Here is a 16,780-nt window from a genome sequence, read left to right on the forward strand (position 1 = left end):
AGTCCTTTAATAATCACTTTTCAACCCTTGGCAGTTTATTAGCATATTCCTGGGCCTCCCTAGAGTCCGTAAAGGATTCCTTTTTCCCCTCGGCTCATTATTATTTTCAGTGTTACTGGGTGGCAAAGAGCAAATTCATATCCCTTCTGCCTGAGTATCGTTTTTACTAGGTTAAACTCTTTCCACCTTTTTAACAGCTCTGCTCTGATGCCAGGGCCTGGGTGTGGAACAGAGGACTGATGCACCCTTTCTATTTCTACATTATCCCCCACATGTCTCTACTCAGTGTCTTTGGGATCCAATCTTGCTCCTTCTACTAGACATGAGTAGACTCATTCCCCTGAGGGCAGGAGAGGTTAGATCAAGAGGGCATAAGTTAAGGGTAAGGGACAAAACTTTAGGAGAAATGTTGGAGGACGCTTCTTCACTCAGAGAGTGGTGACAGAATGGAATGATCTTCCAGAGGTGATCGTTGTGGCAGGGTCTTTTCTGTCATCTAAGAGGATGGATGTGTACATGGATATGAGGGGATTAGAGGGTTATGGGCAGAGAGTGCGGGGGGGGGGGGGAACTATTGGAGTTGTTCAAGTGAACCGGCATGGACTTGAAGGGCCGATATGGCCTGTTTGCGCGCTGTAAACTGTTATATGATTTTCCAGGGAGTCCATTTTTAGCCACATCTTCTCTCTATCTTTGGCCCATATTTCCATATGTCTCCAATGCCATGATTTTATCAGTTTTCCGTCACCTTATCCTTTACATCTGCCACCCTATTTGTTAATCTACTCAGGGTCCCCTGAATTTTATTTAGCCCCTGAACCAAAAAGTCCAATTTTTAAATCTAATTTTTCATAGAGCTGTCTCTCCCCCTCCTCCACTGCTTCTAAAATGCCTCTTGGGGAAGGCTCTGCATCCCCTCCTTCTCTATCAGGTCACTCCTTTTGTCTTCTACCAGCTTGGTCTCTCACACTTTCCCCCTTCCTCTGTCTGTAGGCTCTCCCAGCATCTCTTTGCAGATTGCACCTCCAAATCTCTTCACTCTCGCTGTCACTCCACTGCCTCCCCACTCTATCAAAGTCGAGTTCTCCCGTATGTTCAGGTGCTCCCCGTGCTCCGGGCTGTTCCTCTCCCGCCATTCCCACCTTGCACCTGTTCATCACATCTGAGGTCCTGCTGCTTTCGAGGAGCTTCGGACCTCTCCAGCTTCTCCTGAATTGGAGGCCTCCTCTCTGACATCCCCAACTCTTCCCGCAGTTCCTCTCGCTGGTCAGTTCCCAACTCTCTCTCTCTGGTCATCCCCACCCCCTGACTTTGACACCTGCAGATGCCTTTCCATTCTGTTCTTCATATTGTGGGGAAGGGACCTCTTCCATTCTATCTTTCTTGTTCTCTGGCCTTGTGTCGCCTCCGCCATTTCGACTGCCACGAGGCGGGCTGGCTGGACTCCCAGCATTGCTTTTTCCTCAGCTGCTCCTTTTGATATTTGCTTATTTTTCTTCATCATTTTCCTTTCCTGTATCTTCTTCTGTCTTCTCCCAAGTTTTATTTTTGTTTTTTTTTTTGGCCATTTTCAGCGATTCTCTGTTTTTTGTCTTCTTAAACTGGGAGCTCTTTGGGTTCGCTGCTCACTTCTCAGCTTCCATCATGTGACCACCACTTTTCAGTTTTTTTCCCTTGTGCCCTCCCACCCATATCCACTTATTGCCTGTGGCCCTGCGCTCCTCCCTCTGCCCCTCTCTCCACCATTTTATTCAGGTGCCTGTCTCATTTTTGTTCATCTTGAAACTTTGGTTAGATATCTTTATTACATATAGAATGCTGTGTGACTTGCTGAGTTTCTCCTGCATTTTTGCGTAAACTACAATCGCAGCATTTGAAGATTTTCTTGTTTAACGCAATTAATTTTATGATTTGATCCCCCAAAAGAAATAATGGACTCTGAACCCAGTACAGACATTTTTTTTAACAATCTGTCACAATAAAGATAAAAGAGTAAAAGCCAACATGGAACTAACCTTCATCTAATGCTCTATTGATAGCAGCACAAAGTGACCAAAAGCCACTATGCATCTTGTCTTTGTACTTAACCAAACACTTGTGATTATCATTTTCTGACCAAAAGGAAAAGTTGAGGGTATCTGTAACAAACACCCAGTTGATGGACTCCTCAGTCATTGTTTTTGGATTCAGGTCATGGAGCAACTTCCATCCTGTTGGATCAAATTCCTTTGTATTTCTTTTTTTAAATAGCATTTCTGCAACCTTTTTGACTCCTTCTTCTATAATAAAGACATCTTTACTGTTCTCAGATATAAATTTTCCAGCTTCCTTCGGCAAGAGTCGTGACTCCATTTCTTTGTTAAATCCTGAGGGGAAAATTAATTGAAATAACTGAAAAGATTCAATATCCATCAAAACACCTGATTTAATACTCATATTCTATACTCAACTTGACATAACCATCAAGATCATATGCATTCATTTTGACAAATGTGAAAATACAGTAAGTTGTGGCAGTATGCCATTAGGCAGGCGAAGCAGCCCCGCTTGTCACGCACGCGGCGGGGCAGCCGGCCAAAAGCGCCGTTGAGGGTTTCCTCCTGACCTCGGCACCGGGCTCAGAAGCCCGCGCTTGGCGACCCACATGACGTCCCGGTGACGCTGGGGCCCCCCAGCGCGGTTCTCAGCCAGGTCCGGGCTGGGAGTATAAGACCACCCAGGCAGCCTGCAATAAATCAGTTTTACTCACTGAACTCAACCCGTCTGGTTAGCAGTGTAGCCGCCGCTACAAAGTCACTATTTGCAGGCCTTGAAGCAGTCCACTATGAAAAATGTACTGTTGTCAATCATTGTGACTAACAGGGAAAAAATAATGTGGACCACAGATGGACCTTCTTGAAGTGCAACATTGATGTAACCTCCCATCTTAGAGACTCACCAAATGCAATCCATGTAAAAGTCTGCATGGGAAATACATGGATCTCAATTTCAATGTAATTTTATATAAAATGCCAAGAAGCTATGGGAGTGGAGGTTTTGGAGGTGAAAGTAAACAAAAATTTAATAAACACTCAGCAGCATCATCGAGCACATCTTAAAATATGAAAAATGTTCAACAACATTTGAATATTTTCAGTTATTTGACAATACCATTGTTTAGTACAATACACAAATGTGCTGGAGAAACTCAGCAAGTCATGCAGCATCCATAGGAATGAAAATGTAACCAAATTTCTGGTCTGAGCCCTTTGTAAGAAATCAAGAAAAATAGGTAAATGTCTGAATAAAATGAGCCATGTACAGCGCACCGGTGGCATCATGAAGAGAGCCTCTGCTTCCTCAGGAGTTTGCAGAGGAGCTAGTGGAGTTGTTCAAGTGAACCAGTATGGACTTGAAGGGCCGACATGGCCTGTTTCTGTGCTGTAAACGGTATTATGGTTATATGGGGAAGGAGAGGAGGGAGCAGGATCTCCTTCCCCTTCTTCCCTGCACCAACCCCCCCCCCCAATTTTTGTATTCTGGCACCTACTTGTATTACATGATTCCTAACAAAGGGCTTAGGACCTAAACGTTGCACATTTGTGTATTGCACTCATCCCTAGCATCTGCAGAAGGTCTTGTTTAACATTATTGTTTATTAAATATCCATTTTATACATAAATCAGTACTGTCACTTTGGGATGCTACTAGTTAGATATTTCAGAATTATTGGCCAACCCAATCAGTTATGCTATAGTGGTTCCTGTGACCATTAGAAACCTGGACAGACATATCAGACAAGAATTGCAATTCTATTTTTTCGAACAATTAATTAGAGATTTGCATTCCAATAGTCCACAGGTGCGTCTCTCCTGCTGAGCATTTGTAGCACTTTTTCTATTATTTCAGATCAGCGAACGTGCTGTGGGCTAAAGGTCACTTTCTTTTAGGGAAAAATAAGTGACCCTGAAACTCATTAGAAATAGTTTGTTCATTAAAAAAATGCTTGGAAAAATCATAGACCGATGCGATAAGCTACTGGGGAGGGGAAAAAACGTATTTCGCGGGGTCCCATAAACTCGTAAACCACATTGGGAGCTACAATTACAGTATTTCTCGGGGCTGTTGGCTTTCTGCCTGGTGCAATAATGATGGAGTAAAATATGTCAGTCTGCAGACACCGTGGATGAAGTAAAAACACAAAGCTGGATAAACTTAGCAAGTCAAACAGTGTCCTTTCTAGAGCAAAGATTTTAAAATATACAGAACCATCGTTTCGAGCTTGCCTTAGAAACATAGAAGATAGGAGCAGGAGTAGGTCATTCGACCCTTTGAGCCTGCTCCGCCATTCAACGAGATCATGGCTGATCTTAAAGTTCAGTACCCCGTCCCCGCCTTCTCTCCGTAACCTTTAATACCCTTATATCTAATTCCCTCTTAAATATATTTAATGAACCTGCCTCTACTGCCCTCTGTGGCAATGAATTCCACAGATTCACCACCCTCTGGGTAAAGAAATTCCTCCTCATCTCGGTCCTAAATGGTTTGCCTATTATCCTCAAACCATGGCCCCGGGTTCTGGATTTTCCCAACATTGGAAACATCCCATCTGCATCCATTCTGTCCAGTCCTGCCAGAATTTTATATGTCTCTATGAGATCCCCTCTCAATCTTCTAAACTCCAGCGAGTACAATCCCAATTTGCGCAATCTTTCCTCATAAGTTATTCCTGCCATTCTAGGTATCAGCCTGGTGAATCGCCTTTGCACTCCCTCCATTGCAAGAACATCCTTCCTTAGATAAGGTGACCAAAACTGCACACAATACTCCAGGTGGGGTCTCACCAAGGCCCTGTACAGCTGCAGTAAGGTATCCTTGTTCCTATACTCAAACCCTCTTGATATGAAGGCCAACATACCATTTGCCTTTTTAACTGCCTGCTGTACCTGCATGCTCACCTTCAGAGACTGGTGTACAAGTACCCCTAGGTCTCTCTGCACTTCCCCATCTCCCAATCTATTGCCATTCAAATGATGAAGGCCTCAAGCCCGGTTGTGTATTTTTTTAAACCTAGAAAGGACACTGTTTGACCCGCTGAGTTTGTGTTTTTACAAAAAATAATGATCTACGCCTTCGATGTCTTGGGAATTTGGCAAATCCTCAACAAGTCTACTTGCCTTCACTAACTTCTCCTTCCAGCTTCCTGGGGCAAAATGCAGGCAGGTAGGCGACCAAGCGCGTCCCACGCGGCGGGAGGGTGGGGCGTGACGCACGCAGCCTTCCGATCCCCGTCCACTTGGAGGCGGGGCGGCCATCGCCGCCATCTTCGTGCAGAGCGTTGCCGGCCGGAGCCCGAGCTATGTTGCTAGGCGACAGCGGTAAACAGAAAGCTGGCGGCAGAAGCTCGAGTCAGAAGTATTCGGGCGTCAAGTCAGCCAGGATGAATAAATAAAGGAATGGCTACAGCCGCAAATCAAGAGCACGTCGAGTGAAGTAAGAGACTCGGGCTGAGGTATTGTGGCGAAGAACAGGCTTGGCCGGCGTGACCCGCGGCAAGGAGCAGTCTGTCGGAGAATAAGTCCGTCAGCAAGAGCTGGGAGATTCCTGCCTTCCGCTGTCGGTTGACAAGGGCCTGGGGGGATTGCTGGGGCAATTCGGGCGGGCGGGGGGTTCCGTCTTTGTCTCTTTCCACTGCCGATCTCCCATCGATTGTGTCGACCCGATACCTTCACATAACAAGCTCCACAGATACTGCTCGACCCACTGAGTCTCACCGGCTGTTTGTCTTTTCCTATTGTATTCACTGGATTTAGTTGCAGGAGCAGAATAGAATTTTCGTGAGATCCAACCTAATATGAGAATGAAATTAAATCTCAAGGAGGCCAAATAAATGTTGCAATTTTATATTAAAAGTCAATTTAAAAAAGACGAGAGGGGTCGAGTGGCCTACTCTTGCTCTTAATTCGTACGTCCATTTGTACTCTCGCTCCTAATTTGCATGTACTCACTTCCAAATGTTCCACAAGAACTTCCTGCATCTCCCTTTTTATTAGTTTTATCAAATAAATGTCCCATAGGTACATAACAATTAAATAAAGCATTAACAAATCTCGTGTAGCAATACGAGACCTATGTTGCAGTAAAAAGAAAGATAAAGAGAAAAACACTATACTAATTATCGAAATCAATCCCCTCTTCTCCAAGGCCACTGGTCAACATAGGCGGTCCACTACTAATAATAAAAGGAAGGCAAACATTGGGTTCAAAAACTAGTTAATGTTACAAGTTTTGGAAATAATTAAGAAAAGAACACCATAAAGAAACAAACTTAAAATTCATTTCAGCTTGGAGGATGGGTGTTGAGCTCTATCAGACCCTATGGTTAATATGTTTTTCATTTTTTTTAAATTTCTTATTTGTCCTCGGTCAGTAGCATCTTGTTTTTATGTTGAATAAGCATTTTTTTTGCCTTTTCATATAATTAAAGTTTCTTTATGGTTAATTTTTTTTTTAGTTGTTTTGTGTTTTAGGGGGATAAAACCAGACTCAGTACAGTAGAAGAAATGTAAATAGACTTGATGACTGTAAATTATTGGAACTGTCTGAGTTTGGAAAAATCATAAATAAAATATTCCAAAAAAATAATTTCAGTAGTGGAACATCTAATTTTTTCCAAAGTCAGACGTGCGGTCAGATCGGACAACCATTGAGTATGAGTGGGAGGGACAGCATCTTTCTATCTCATTAAAATGGCCCTTCTTGCGATAAGGGAAGTGAGGGCAAATACACAGGATTGTGAACCAGATGGCCCAATTATTCCAAAGAAAGCAATTAAAGGATTTGGAATCAAATTAATATTAAGAACTGAAGATGATATGAAATACCCCTTCCCAAAAATTGGAAAGAGAAAGACATAACCAGAACATATGATACAGTTTACCTTCTTCAGTTGTATATTTATCACATAAAGAAAGATAGATTAGAATAGAATTTAGCCAATTGAACTTTGGAATAGTGGGCTCGGTGTTCTCCCTTAAACTGTGATAATGAATGTTTAGCTCAAAGAGAGCATGAATGCACTTGTTTCATAATAGAATTCCATGTAGTTTCAGAAAATGGCTGTTGAAAATCTTGTTCCCATAGTTTTTTAATTCTGTCCCTAGAATTTAAAAGTAATGAATCAAGGCCAGATTCCAGCCCTTTATAATTAGGTAGAAAATTATAAATCATCCCTGACATATTAGATTCTAGGTCTTCGGGGAGCTTCAAAATTAAAGAATTTAAAAAGCTATCCTGTAAATAGTGAAAAGAATGATGACTAGGTATTTTAAATTTGGTGGATAATTGTTCAAAAGAAATAAGATTTTGGTCAGTAAAAATATCTGAAAATGATTAGATACCTAAATTTAACTACCTGATGATAACTGCTATCTTAAACTAAAGGTTTAAAAAAAGGAATTACCTAAAATATGACTAATCTGCAACTACCTCCTACTCATTTTTTCTCCACCATGCTACCACTTTACTAATTCTACATTTTTTACTATTTCCAGTTGTTTCTTTTGTGATGTTTTTCAAAGGCTTTTTGGAAATCAGTACTTGCAGAATTCACTTTCTTTCATCTCCACCCCCTCCTGCTACTTTATCTGCCATATTTGCTATATACTTAAAGTGTAACTTTATAGTTTCCCTTCTTGTACAGTTAAATTATCACATTTAGAAAGTTCAAAAGTGCACATTATTTTTCTTTTAAGTGTGCACACAACACAACATGGATGAAAAATAACCTTCAAACTGAATGCACATAAGTAAAAGATTTATTTTAAACATCGAACTTTTCAATCTTGTAGTATGGAAGAGATCGCAGTTAAAGCTGCTGTGAGGATTCGACCTCTACTTCCAAAAGAGATCCTTCACAAGCATCAAGTTTGTGTTCGAATTGTTCCAAACACACAGCAGGTTGTGATTGGGAGAGATCGTGCTTTCACATTTGATCAAGTATTTGGACAAAAATCATCACAAGAAGATGTATACTCTGCTTGTGTTAAGCCTTTAGTAGCATCAGCAATTGAAGGTTACAATGCCACTGTATTTGCTTATGGACAGACAGGATCTGGAAAAACATATACAATTGGAGGTGGACATCTAGGTAAGTTCTTAAAATAAACTTTCCCTTTGGTTTGTACCATTTATAATGCACAATGTACTGTTATGCTGATAAGTCAAATGACATTAACAAAATATATTTAAGCACCAGGGTGTTGTTACTCCATATCTTGAATAAGGGTAGCACAAGCTGATACAATGCCTTAATGCTAAAAGTCTCCCATATGATAAAGTAAATAGTTTGGCACTATAATTAACTGCTTAAATTATTGACTGTCAAGAGCTTCCTCAGGTGAGAAGGTTAATGTGGACAGTTTTTTTTAACTACAATGGTGAAGATATATTTGTGGGAAGTTTGGAGGACACTAGTCTTTCATACTTGGTAGAGAAGTTTGAAGAGAAGAGGCTAATGAAGAACTTTCCAAATACAAAAGCTTCTGTTTCTTAGAATCCATTATGATTTTCACTTTACTAATGGCATGGTTAGCATAGCGATTCACGCACCACTAATACAGTGCCAGTGTCTCAGGTTAGAATCCAGCATTGACTGTAAGGAGTTGTTCGTTCTCCTCGTGTTTGCATGGGTTTTCTTCACCCTTCAAAAATGTACAGGGGTGGTAGGTTATTTGGGTGTAATTGAGCAGTACAAGCTCAGGGGATGAAAGAGCTTTTTTTAAACTTAAAAATTAAATTAAGTCGCCATAGGCAATTGAAATCTGGATTTAATAGTATCATTGCTAACAGTTACCAAGTAAATATTTTGATCACATTATTTCGAGTTAATTTCAAGACATTTTTTTAAAATTTATTCAGTACATACATGACATCAGATGCAACCCTGAGATTCTCTTTAACATTTTGCTACCCTTATCATGTTTTCATTTTCAATGTGGATGGATTAAGCAGACTTTCAATTACTTTTATTTGGAACTTCGTTGCAGGGACAGTTGAAATAGATTCTTCATACTACTGTATTTATTTTCAGTTTAGAATTTAAAGTATACATATCCGTGTTTTAAAAACTGTTGCAAATGCACTCACAACCAATGATATTGCCATAAACCTTTATGCAAATGATCGTATAAAATTCTAGTTATAAAAGGTAAATTTTAAGGAATTGCCAAGAGGATAAGACAAGAGAAGAGAAAAGATATTTAACCCAAAGGCTGGTCAGCGTCTGGAACTTACTGCTTGATAGAGTGGTAGAGACAGAAAATCTGATCACATTTAATAAGTATTTGGATGTGTACTTGCAACTGAGCATTAACTGTTGAGAGGTAAAATAAGATGGAGTAGCTTTTATTAAAAAAAAATAAACAGGGACACGATGGTCCAAACAGCCTATTTTTGTATATTTTATTTGAATTTTTATTTTCAGGGATTACAATTTAGGAACCAACAAATTCACAATCTGTGATTTCCCATTTGAGTAAATTACAGACTGTGCGCATAGAATTTCTCAATATACGCATCTGAAAGCTTCAAATCATGGAATAACTCTTACACTACATACTTTCATAACATATGCATCAAGATCAATAATGTTTAGGTGTGTTGTGTACTTTTATACTAGAATGTCAATCCTCACCTAACCTGCGCCAGAAAAATTATGCACAGTTTAGAAAAACAAGATTGGATTAGGTCAGGGGTCAGCAAAGTGGTCGATGGGACTATCCAAAGGGTCGATAAATATTCTAGGCTATAGAAAAATTTAGAATTGATAATATTTATTCATTTATTTTATGTGCTTGGGGGTCAATGAGAGATCAAGGATTCCATGAAGAGTTCGTTGGTTTGCTGACCCCTGGATTAGGTTAAGCAGTTTATTGAGTGTATTGTGATACATATGTGATAAATATGTTAGAAATGTCAAAAGATTTCTAAGTTTTTTTAAAATTACTTAAAGCTTCATTTTCTGATGAGTTGAAAGGAATTATTCCGCGTGCCATTAATGAGATCTTCCAAAATATTACGGAAAATCATAATATAGACTATAATGTGAAAGTATCATACATTGAAGTGTATAAAGAAGAGCTACGGGATCTTTTGGAGTTTCAGAGCACCAGCAAGGATATACATATTCGAGAAGATGAAAAAGGAAACACAGGTAATTATTATTATTTTATTAAGTTAGCTCATGTGGCTGAAAAAAATAATGATTTAACACAGATGTCTGCTTTCTCTTGGGCCTGGATTCAACAGAGCTTAACACTTCATCTTTCATTATGATCTAACACAATACTCCATTATCTGATTTGTTCCCAGCAGTTTACCTTACTTTTCTTTTGATATACAGGTTTGATTATTCTGCTAGTATTTGTTTTCCTTTTTGTGTTTTTTAAGGGATTTCCTTCTCCATGTTGGTATTTGTCTTTTTATCTCCAGGTGATGAATGTTTAGGCCTTATCCAGGTTTGTTTCCCTTGTGGTGGGAGTCATAAATGAATCATCTTCCGATATTGAAATGTGAGATGACTTGGATAAAATTATACTGTTTATTGATTGAATTCTAATAGATTGTGATAAATATGTTGGAAGTTTTAAAAGATTTTTCAAGAGTGCACATTTAGCTTATTGGATATGTCAAAAGTCTTTTCCTGATTACCCCGATTTTAGAAATCAAAAGAGTAAATACATGTATTATCAAATTACATTGTTCATTATAAATTCCAGAATAGAGTAATTAAATGTAACAAAATAATCTATTATTTAATTGTCTTTGGACATAAAAGCAGGGAAATATTAATGATATTAGAGATAAACAATAATTTTTAATTCACGTGCACAGCTCCAAAAGAATACCCATCTATATCAACTACAGTTAACTGGCGCTCGGCTTCCTTTTCTTCCTGCAAGTCATTTATGCTCTGTACTTCACCACCTGCCCATCCTTGCTCAAAGCTAAATGTCTGAAATAGTATTTTGAAATTCAGATTGAATGATGAGGTGTTTCAAACATAATTCCCTTAGCTGTTACTACACGGTGGGATTTATTGGCGAGATGAAAGGAGAATGGTCTCAGCACCGATCTCTGATGCACCCCATTAGTCACAGGCCTCTAGTGTGAGAAGCAATCATCCACCTCCACTCTCTGGCTTCTGCCGTCCAGCCATCGTCAAATCCAGTTCACTACTTCATCAAGAATAAGTAGCAACTGAACCTTCCTGACAAACCTCCCATATGGGACTTTGTCAAAGGCCTTAATTAAGCAACTGTAGACATCATCCTTCACCAACTTTCCTGGTAAGCTTCTTAAAAAGACTATAAGATTGGTTAAACATGACCTACCGTGCACAAAGCTCTGTTGACTATCCCTAATCAGTTTCTGGTTATCCAAATAATTCCATATACGATTTCTTAGAACACTCTTAGAATAATCTACCTACTACTGACATCAGGCCCTCAGGCCTATAATTTCCTGGGTTACTTTTGGAGCCTATTTTAAACAACGGAACAACATGAGCTATCCTCCATTCCTCTGGCACTACACCCGTGCCTAAGGACATTTTAAATATTTCTGCCAGAGCCCCTGCAATTTCTATACTAGCCTTCCTAAAGGTCCAAGGGAATATCTTGTCAGGCCCTGGGGATTAATCCACCCTTAGTTGCTTTCATATAGCAAGCACTTCATCCTCTTTAATCTGTAAAGATTTCATGATCTCACTGCTTGTTTTCCTTTCTTCCCATTTCCTGAGTGAATACTGATGCAAAAAAAAAAACATTTAAGATCACCCTCCATCTCTTGGTTCCATACAAACCTGATCACACTGATCTTCAAGGAGACCAATTATGTCCCTTTCTATCCTTTTGCTTTTAATAGACCTGTGGAAACCCTTATGATTTTTCTTCACATTTTTTGCCAAAGCAACCTCGAGTCTTCTTTTATCGTTCCTAATTTCTTTCTTGAGGTTTTTCTTGGATTTTTTAATACTTCTCAAGTACCTCATTTGCTTTTACCTGCTATACAACTCTCTTCTTCCAAACCAGATACCTAATATCCTTCAAAAACCAAGCTTCCCTATGCCTTTTAACGTTGCATTTAATTCTGACAGGAATATATAAACTCTACTCTCAAAATTTCACATTTGAAGGTCTTCCACTTACCTTACACATACTTCTGTCACTTGTCATGTCTCATTTCCTAATAGAAGACTGTGGAAAAGTGCACCACTCCATTATCAAACCAGCATCCGTAGTTGCAGACTCCCACAGGATCAGGAGTTCCCGGTGGCCGCAGGGCACGAAGAATTCTGGGAGGTGCATGACTTCAGAGGTCGGGTGATTGTGATAGCCCGCCAACTGTAATTATTTAAACTCCTGTGAAGATTCCATTAAACAGTTCTGTTGATTCAGCTCACAGACAACTTTTGTTGTGATTTATTCACTGCACCACTCCCTATATTGGTGACCCCAACAGTCCAAATGACATTTTGGACCTCACTATGGATGCTCAGAATGCCGTTGAACTCAAACTTCCAGTATTTTGGACCAGATAACTATTGACACAACAAAGAACTGCTACGTCATTACATCTCTGGACCAAGACACTGTGGGGTGTATTATAGCTTTCTTATGCCAGCCTCCAGCCTATGATAAGTATGAAGCCATCAAGGTCCTGCACATAAGTATTTTCAGCTTTTCCCAATGCAACGGAGCAGTACGACTTCTCCATATTAATGGCCTGGGCTACTGCACTCTTTCCGAACTAATGAATGAATATGCTGGGGCTTATGGACGGATACAAGCCCTGTCTGCTTTTTGAGCTACTTTTTCTCGAGAAAATGCAAGAAGACATCTGTTTGCTGCTTGCAGATGAAGATTTTAACAACCCCCTTTACTTAGCAGCCTGTGCTGATGAGTTGTGGCATGCTAAGCAGCATGGTAGACTTTCGTTTGGGTGTTTAGTGATGCCTTAGCAAAAGGCAAGAACCCTTCCCACTCTGGTTAGAGGTGCAGCGTTAGACTCAACAAGACACAGCGCAGACAGAGCAGTAATGCTATTACCATCAGAGATGGGGAGCTGCATCCCGCCGCTACCGTCCCCCCTGCACGCAATCAGGAAATACCAAGGCTAGTCGATGGTAGTGGCCGTGACAGCTGGCCACAAGAACAACCTCCTTTTTCTCTGGGATCGACGCTCAGGCCATTTGTTCTTGGTTGACACTGGAGCGGAGGTTAGCATGTTTTTCTCCTCTGGCCCAGATGCTCGTTCAGGAAAGAAGGGCCCTCCTCTCATGGCTGCCAGCAACAGCAGCATCCACACATATATTTCATGGACAATTCCAGTCAATTTCGGCTCATCGTGGTTCAGCTGGTCCTTCACCATTGCTGAAATATCACAGCCACTCCTGGGAGCTGATTTTTTGCGAGCACACTCCCTTCTAGTAGATCTCAAAGGTTACTGTCTAGTTAATTGGAAGACTTTTGAGTTCCTTGCTTTGCCCACACTTTGCCTCAACTTGGTGACATTCTTGGACAATGAATATGCCAGAATCCTAGCAGAGTTCCCCAGCATTATTACTTGGCAGTTCTCAATGGCCCAACTGAAACATGGAGTACAGCACCACATTCTGACTCATGGACATCCCTGCATGCTCAAGCGCGCAGGATACCTCCAGGTCAATTGCAATTGGCTAAAGACAAATTCCGACACATGGAGGAAATAGGGATTGTTTCTCTGCTCTGACAGCCCTTGGGTATCACTGCTGCATATGGTACCTAAGGCGGCTGGAGAGAGAAGATCTTGTAAAGACTATCGGCGTCTGAACGACATCACTGTGGCAGATCGCTACCTGGTTCCCCAAATATAGGTTTTCTTTGTGATCCTTAATGGCGCTAATATTTTTTTCCAAAATTAACCTGGTGCGCTGGTACCATCAGATCTCAGTTCACCTGGACAACATTTCTAAGACTGCCTTGATTAAGGTCATTTGCAAATTTCCAAGACTTTCTACCATTAAAAGCCTACGGAAGTTTGTTGGCATGATTAACTTTAACCATCATTTCATCCCAGCTGCAGCCAAAATTATACAACCACTTTTCAAACTTGTTGACATACCAATAGCTCTGATGGTGAATATGTCAGGCACTGCGGTAGGTGGGGTCCTGGAGCAGCTCATCAACAGCATTTGGGAGCCCTTAGCTTTCTTTAGTCGTCATTTGAGACCACCTTCTTTTGACAAGGAGCTCCTTGCACTCTACTTGGCCATACAGCATTTTCAATACTTCCTAGTGGGCAGAGGGTTCATGGCCTACACGGATCATAAGCCATTGACTTTTGCCTTCACCAAGATGTCAGATCTGTGGTCAGCACGACAACAATGACAACTCTCATACATTTCAGAGATTATGACCATGATAAAATGCATCACCAGGAAGAACAATCTAGTCGTCAACATGCTATCCCGCACCACCATCACTTCCCTCCATTTGCCTGCTTCCGGTAGAGACTACATGGCTTTGACAGTAGCTCAGCAGGAAGATGAATAGATGGCCATGTATTGCACTGCCACATTGGGACTGAAATTGGAGGACATAGGTTTTGGTCCAGTAAATGCCTCCCTACTTTTTGATATATCCACCAGCCAACCGAGATCCATTGTACCTGCTGTGTGGCAAGGTCCAGTGTTTGACACTGTACACAGTTTAGCTCACCCTTTGATTAGGATGACAACAAAACTTGTGGTGGGAAAATTCATTTGGCATGGCCTGCGCAAGCATTTCAGCGCTTGGGCAAGGACATGCATCCAGTATCAGGCCTCAAAAGTTCAACGCCACACCAATACCTCACTGTAGGTTTTTTGCATCCCTGCAGCACAGATTTGATTACATCCACATGGATATTGTTGGTCCGTTGCCCCCATCCAAGAATGCTACTCTCCTCTTCACAATAGTAGACTGGTTCACGAGATAGCCAGAGCTTGTCCCACTCTCTGACACCTCCGCTACAGCTTGTGCGAGAGCCCTCATTGCTAATTGGGTAGCGCATTTCGGACTACCCATGCATATCTCCTCTGACAGAGGAGCTCAGTTTACTTCCGGTTTATGGTCCACAATCACACAGTTGCTGAGTACACAACTGCATCTGTCCACAGCCTATCATCCCATCATATGAAAATGGCTCTCATGGCATGTCTTAAGGGACTGGATTGGATAGATGAACTGCCTTGGGTACTTTTAGGGATTTCATTCCAGCAGCACATGGGCAGCAGGAATTTCCTACTTCTGTATTCACACACTAAAGGGAGAAGGTTGGTATACTGGCGCCTATCCTGGCCACCCAGCATGGGTCTACAAATTTATACATTCAGCCTGAATTCAAGGACTGTCTATGTATTCCACTGCAGGGATGTGTATGGGATGCTATTGCAATGGCCATATGAAGGTCCTTTTAAGGTGGTATGGAATGATGGCTCCACGTTTGTTATGGGGATTAGTGGCAGGCAAGAAACAGTTTTGGTAGATCATTTTTAGCCGGCACCTGTAGACCTTGATCAGCCAGTACGGGTGGCTTGCCCCGGCACAGGGGATGTCCGCTGGCTCGTTCTAGCTGAACAGGTGAGACTGCAGTGTCACCTTTGCACTCCGGTTCTGGTTCTGGTGGGGTGGGGGGGGGGGTGGTTATGTGGCAGACTACGTCATTCCATTATCAAACTGGCATCTGTAGTTGCTCAGGAGTTCCTGGTGGCCGGGGGTGGGGAGCACAAAGAACACTGGGAGGTGCATGACTTCAGTGGTCGGTTGATTGTGATAATGCGCAACTGTAATTATTCAAACTCCTGCGAAGATTCCATTAAACATTTCTGTTGGTTCAGTTCACAGACAACTTCTGTTGTGCTTTATTCACTGTACCACTTAGTTCAAGATCCAACATTGCATTATTGCATTCTCTCTCATTGGTGCCTTTATATATTGATTTAGAAAATTTTCCTGAACAAGTTTGACAAACTCCAAGCCCTTTTAAAATATGGGAGATCCGGTCAATACATGGAAAATTCAAATTTCCTACGATGATAACCTTACATTTCCTGCAACTGTCTGCTATCTTTCTACAGATTTGCTCTTCCAATTCTCATTGACTTTTGGGCAGTCTATAAGCCCATGAATATAGTCATACCTTTCCCATTCCTCAGCTCCACCCATATGGCCTCAGTAGATGATCTGATCTGCCTGCCTGAGCATGGCTGTGATATTTTCCCTGACGAGCAATGCCACTCCTCCCCCTTTCATCTCCCCCTTTCGTCTTGTGTCTAAAGCAACGGAACCATGGAACATTTTCCTGCAACCAAGTTCCACTAATGGCCACAATGTTATAATTCCACATTCCAATCCACACTCTAAGTTTATCTGCCTTTCCTACAATACTCCTTGCATTGAAATAGATGCACCTGAGAACATTTCCACCACATACAACCCTCTAACTTCCAACAGTGCATGCAATTTTCACATCATCTTTTCCCACAAGGATATTAGTCCCCCTCCAATTCAGATGCAAACTGTTGGATCAGGTCCCACCTTTCCTGGATCAGGTCCCACCTTTCCTGGATCAGGTCCCACCTTTCCTGGATCAGGTCCCACCTTTCCTGGATCAGGTCCCACCTTTCCTGGAAGAGACCCAAATGATCCAGAAACCTAAAGCTCTTCTCCTGCTCCATGTCTTAACCATGTGTTAAGCTGCATTATCCTCCTATTTCTAA

General features: G+C 41.3%; 2 protein-coding genes across 4 annotated transcripts in view; one reads left to right on the plus strand and one right to left on the minus strand.

Annotated features, from left to right (window-relative positions):
• The window catches only part of qng1 (Q-nucleotide N-glycosylase 1), a 32,791-nt gene extending 27,471 nt beyond the window's left edge, over nt 1-5,320 (minus strand). Inside the window, exons 1-2 of the mRNA XM_069930213.1 lie at nt 5,157-5,320; nt 2,016-2,366 (exon numbers count right to left, since the gene is read on the minus strand). Of these exons, the coding sequence (XP_069786314.1) occupies nt 2,016-2,352 (337 nt within the window). The 5' untranslated portion in view covers nt 2,353-2,366; nt 5,157-5,320. The remainder of the gene's footprint in view (nt 1-2,015; nt 2,367-5,156) is intronic.
• Nucleotides 5,274-16,780, plus strand: part of LOC138759478 (kinesin-like protein KIF27) — a 100,443-nt gene continuing 88,936 nt past the window's right edge. For 2 of the 3 annotated variants that reach the window (XM_069929973.1, XM_069929990.1), the window contains exons 1-3: nt 5,274-5,472; nt 7,830-8,128; nt 9,992-10,192. In XM_069929973.1, coding sequence (XP_069786074.1) covers nt 7,831-8,128; nt 9,992-10,192 — 499 coding nt within the window. In that variant the 5' untranslated portion in view covers nt 5,274-5,472; nt 7,830. Of the gene's footprint in view, nt 5,492-7,829; nt 8,129-9,991; nt 10,193-16,780 lie in introns of all 3 variants that reach the window. The other variant, XM_069929983.1, reaches the window with a different exon arrangement.

The sequence above is a fragment of the Narcine bancroftii genome, chromosome 1, assembly GCF_036971445.1.
Source record: "Narcine bancroftii isolate sNarBan1 chromosome 1, sNarBan1.hap1, whole genome shotgun sequence".
Lineage (NCBI taxonomy): Eukaryota > Metazoa > Chordata > Chondrichthyes > Torpediniformes > Narcinidae > Narcine > Narcine bancroftii.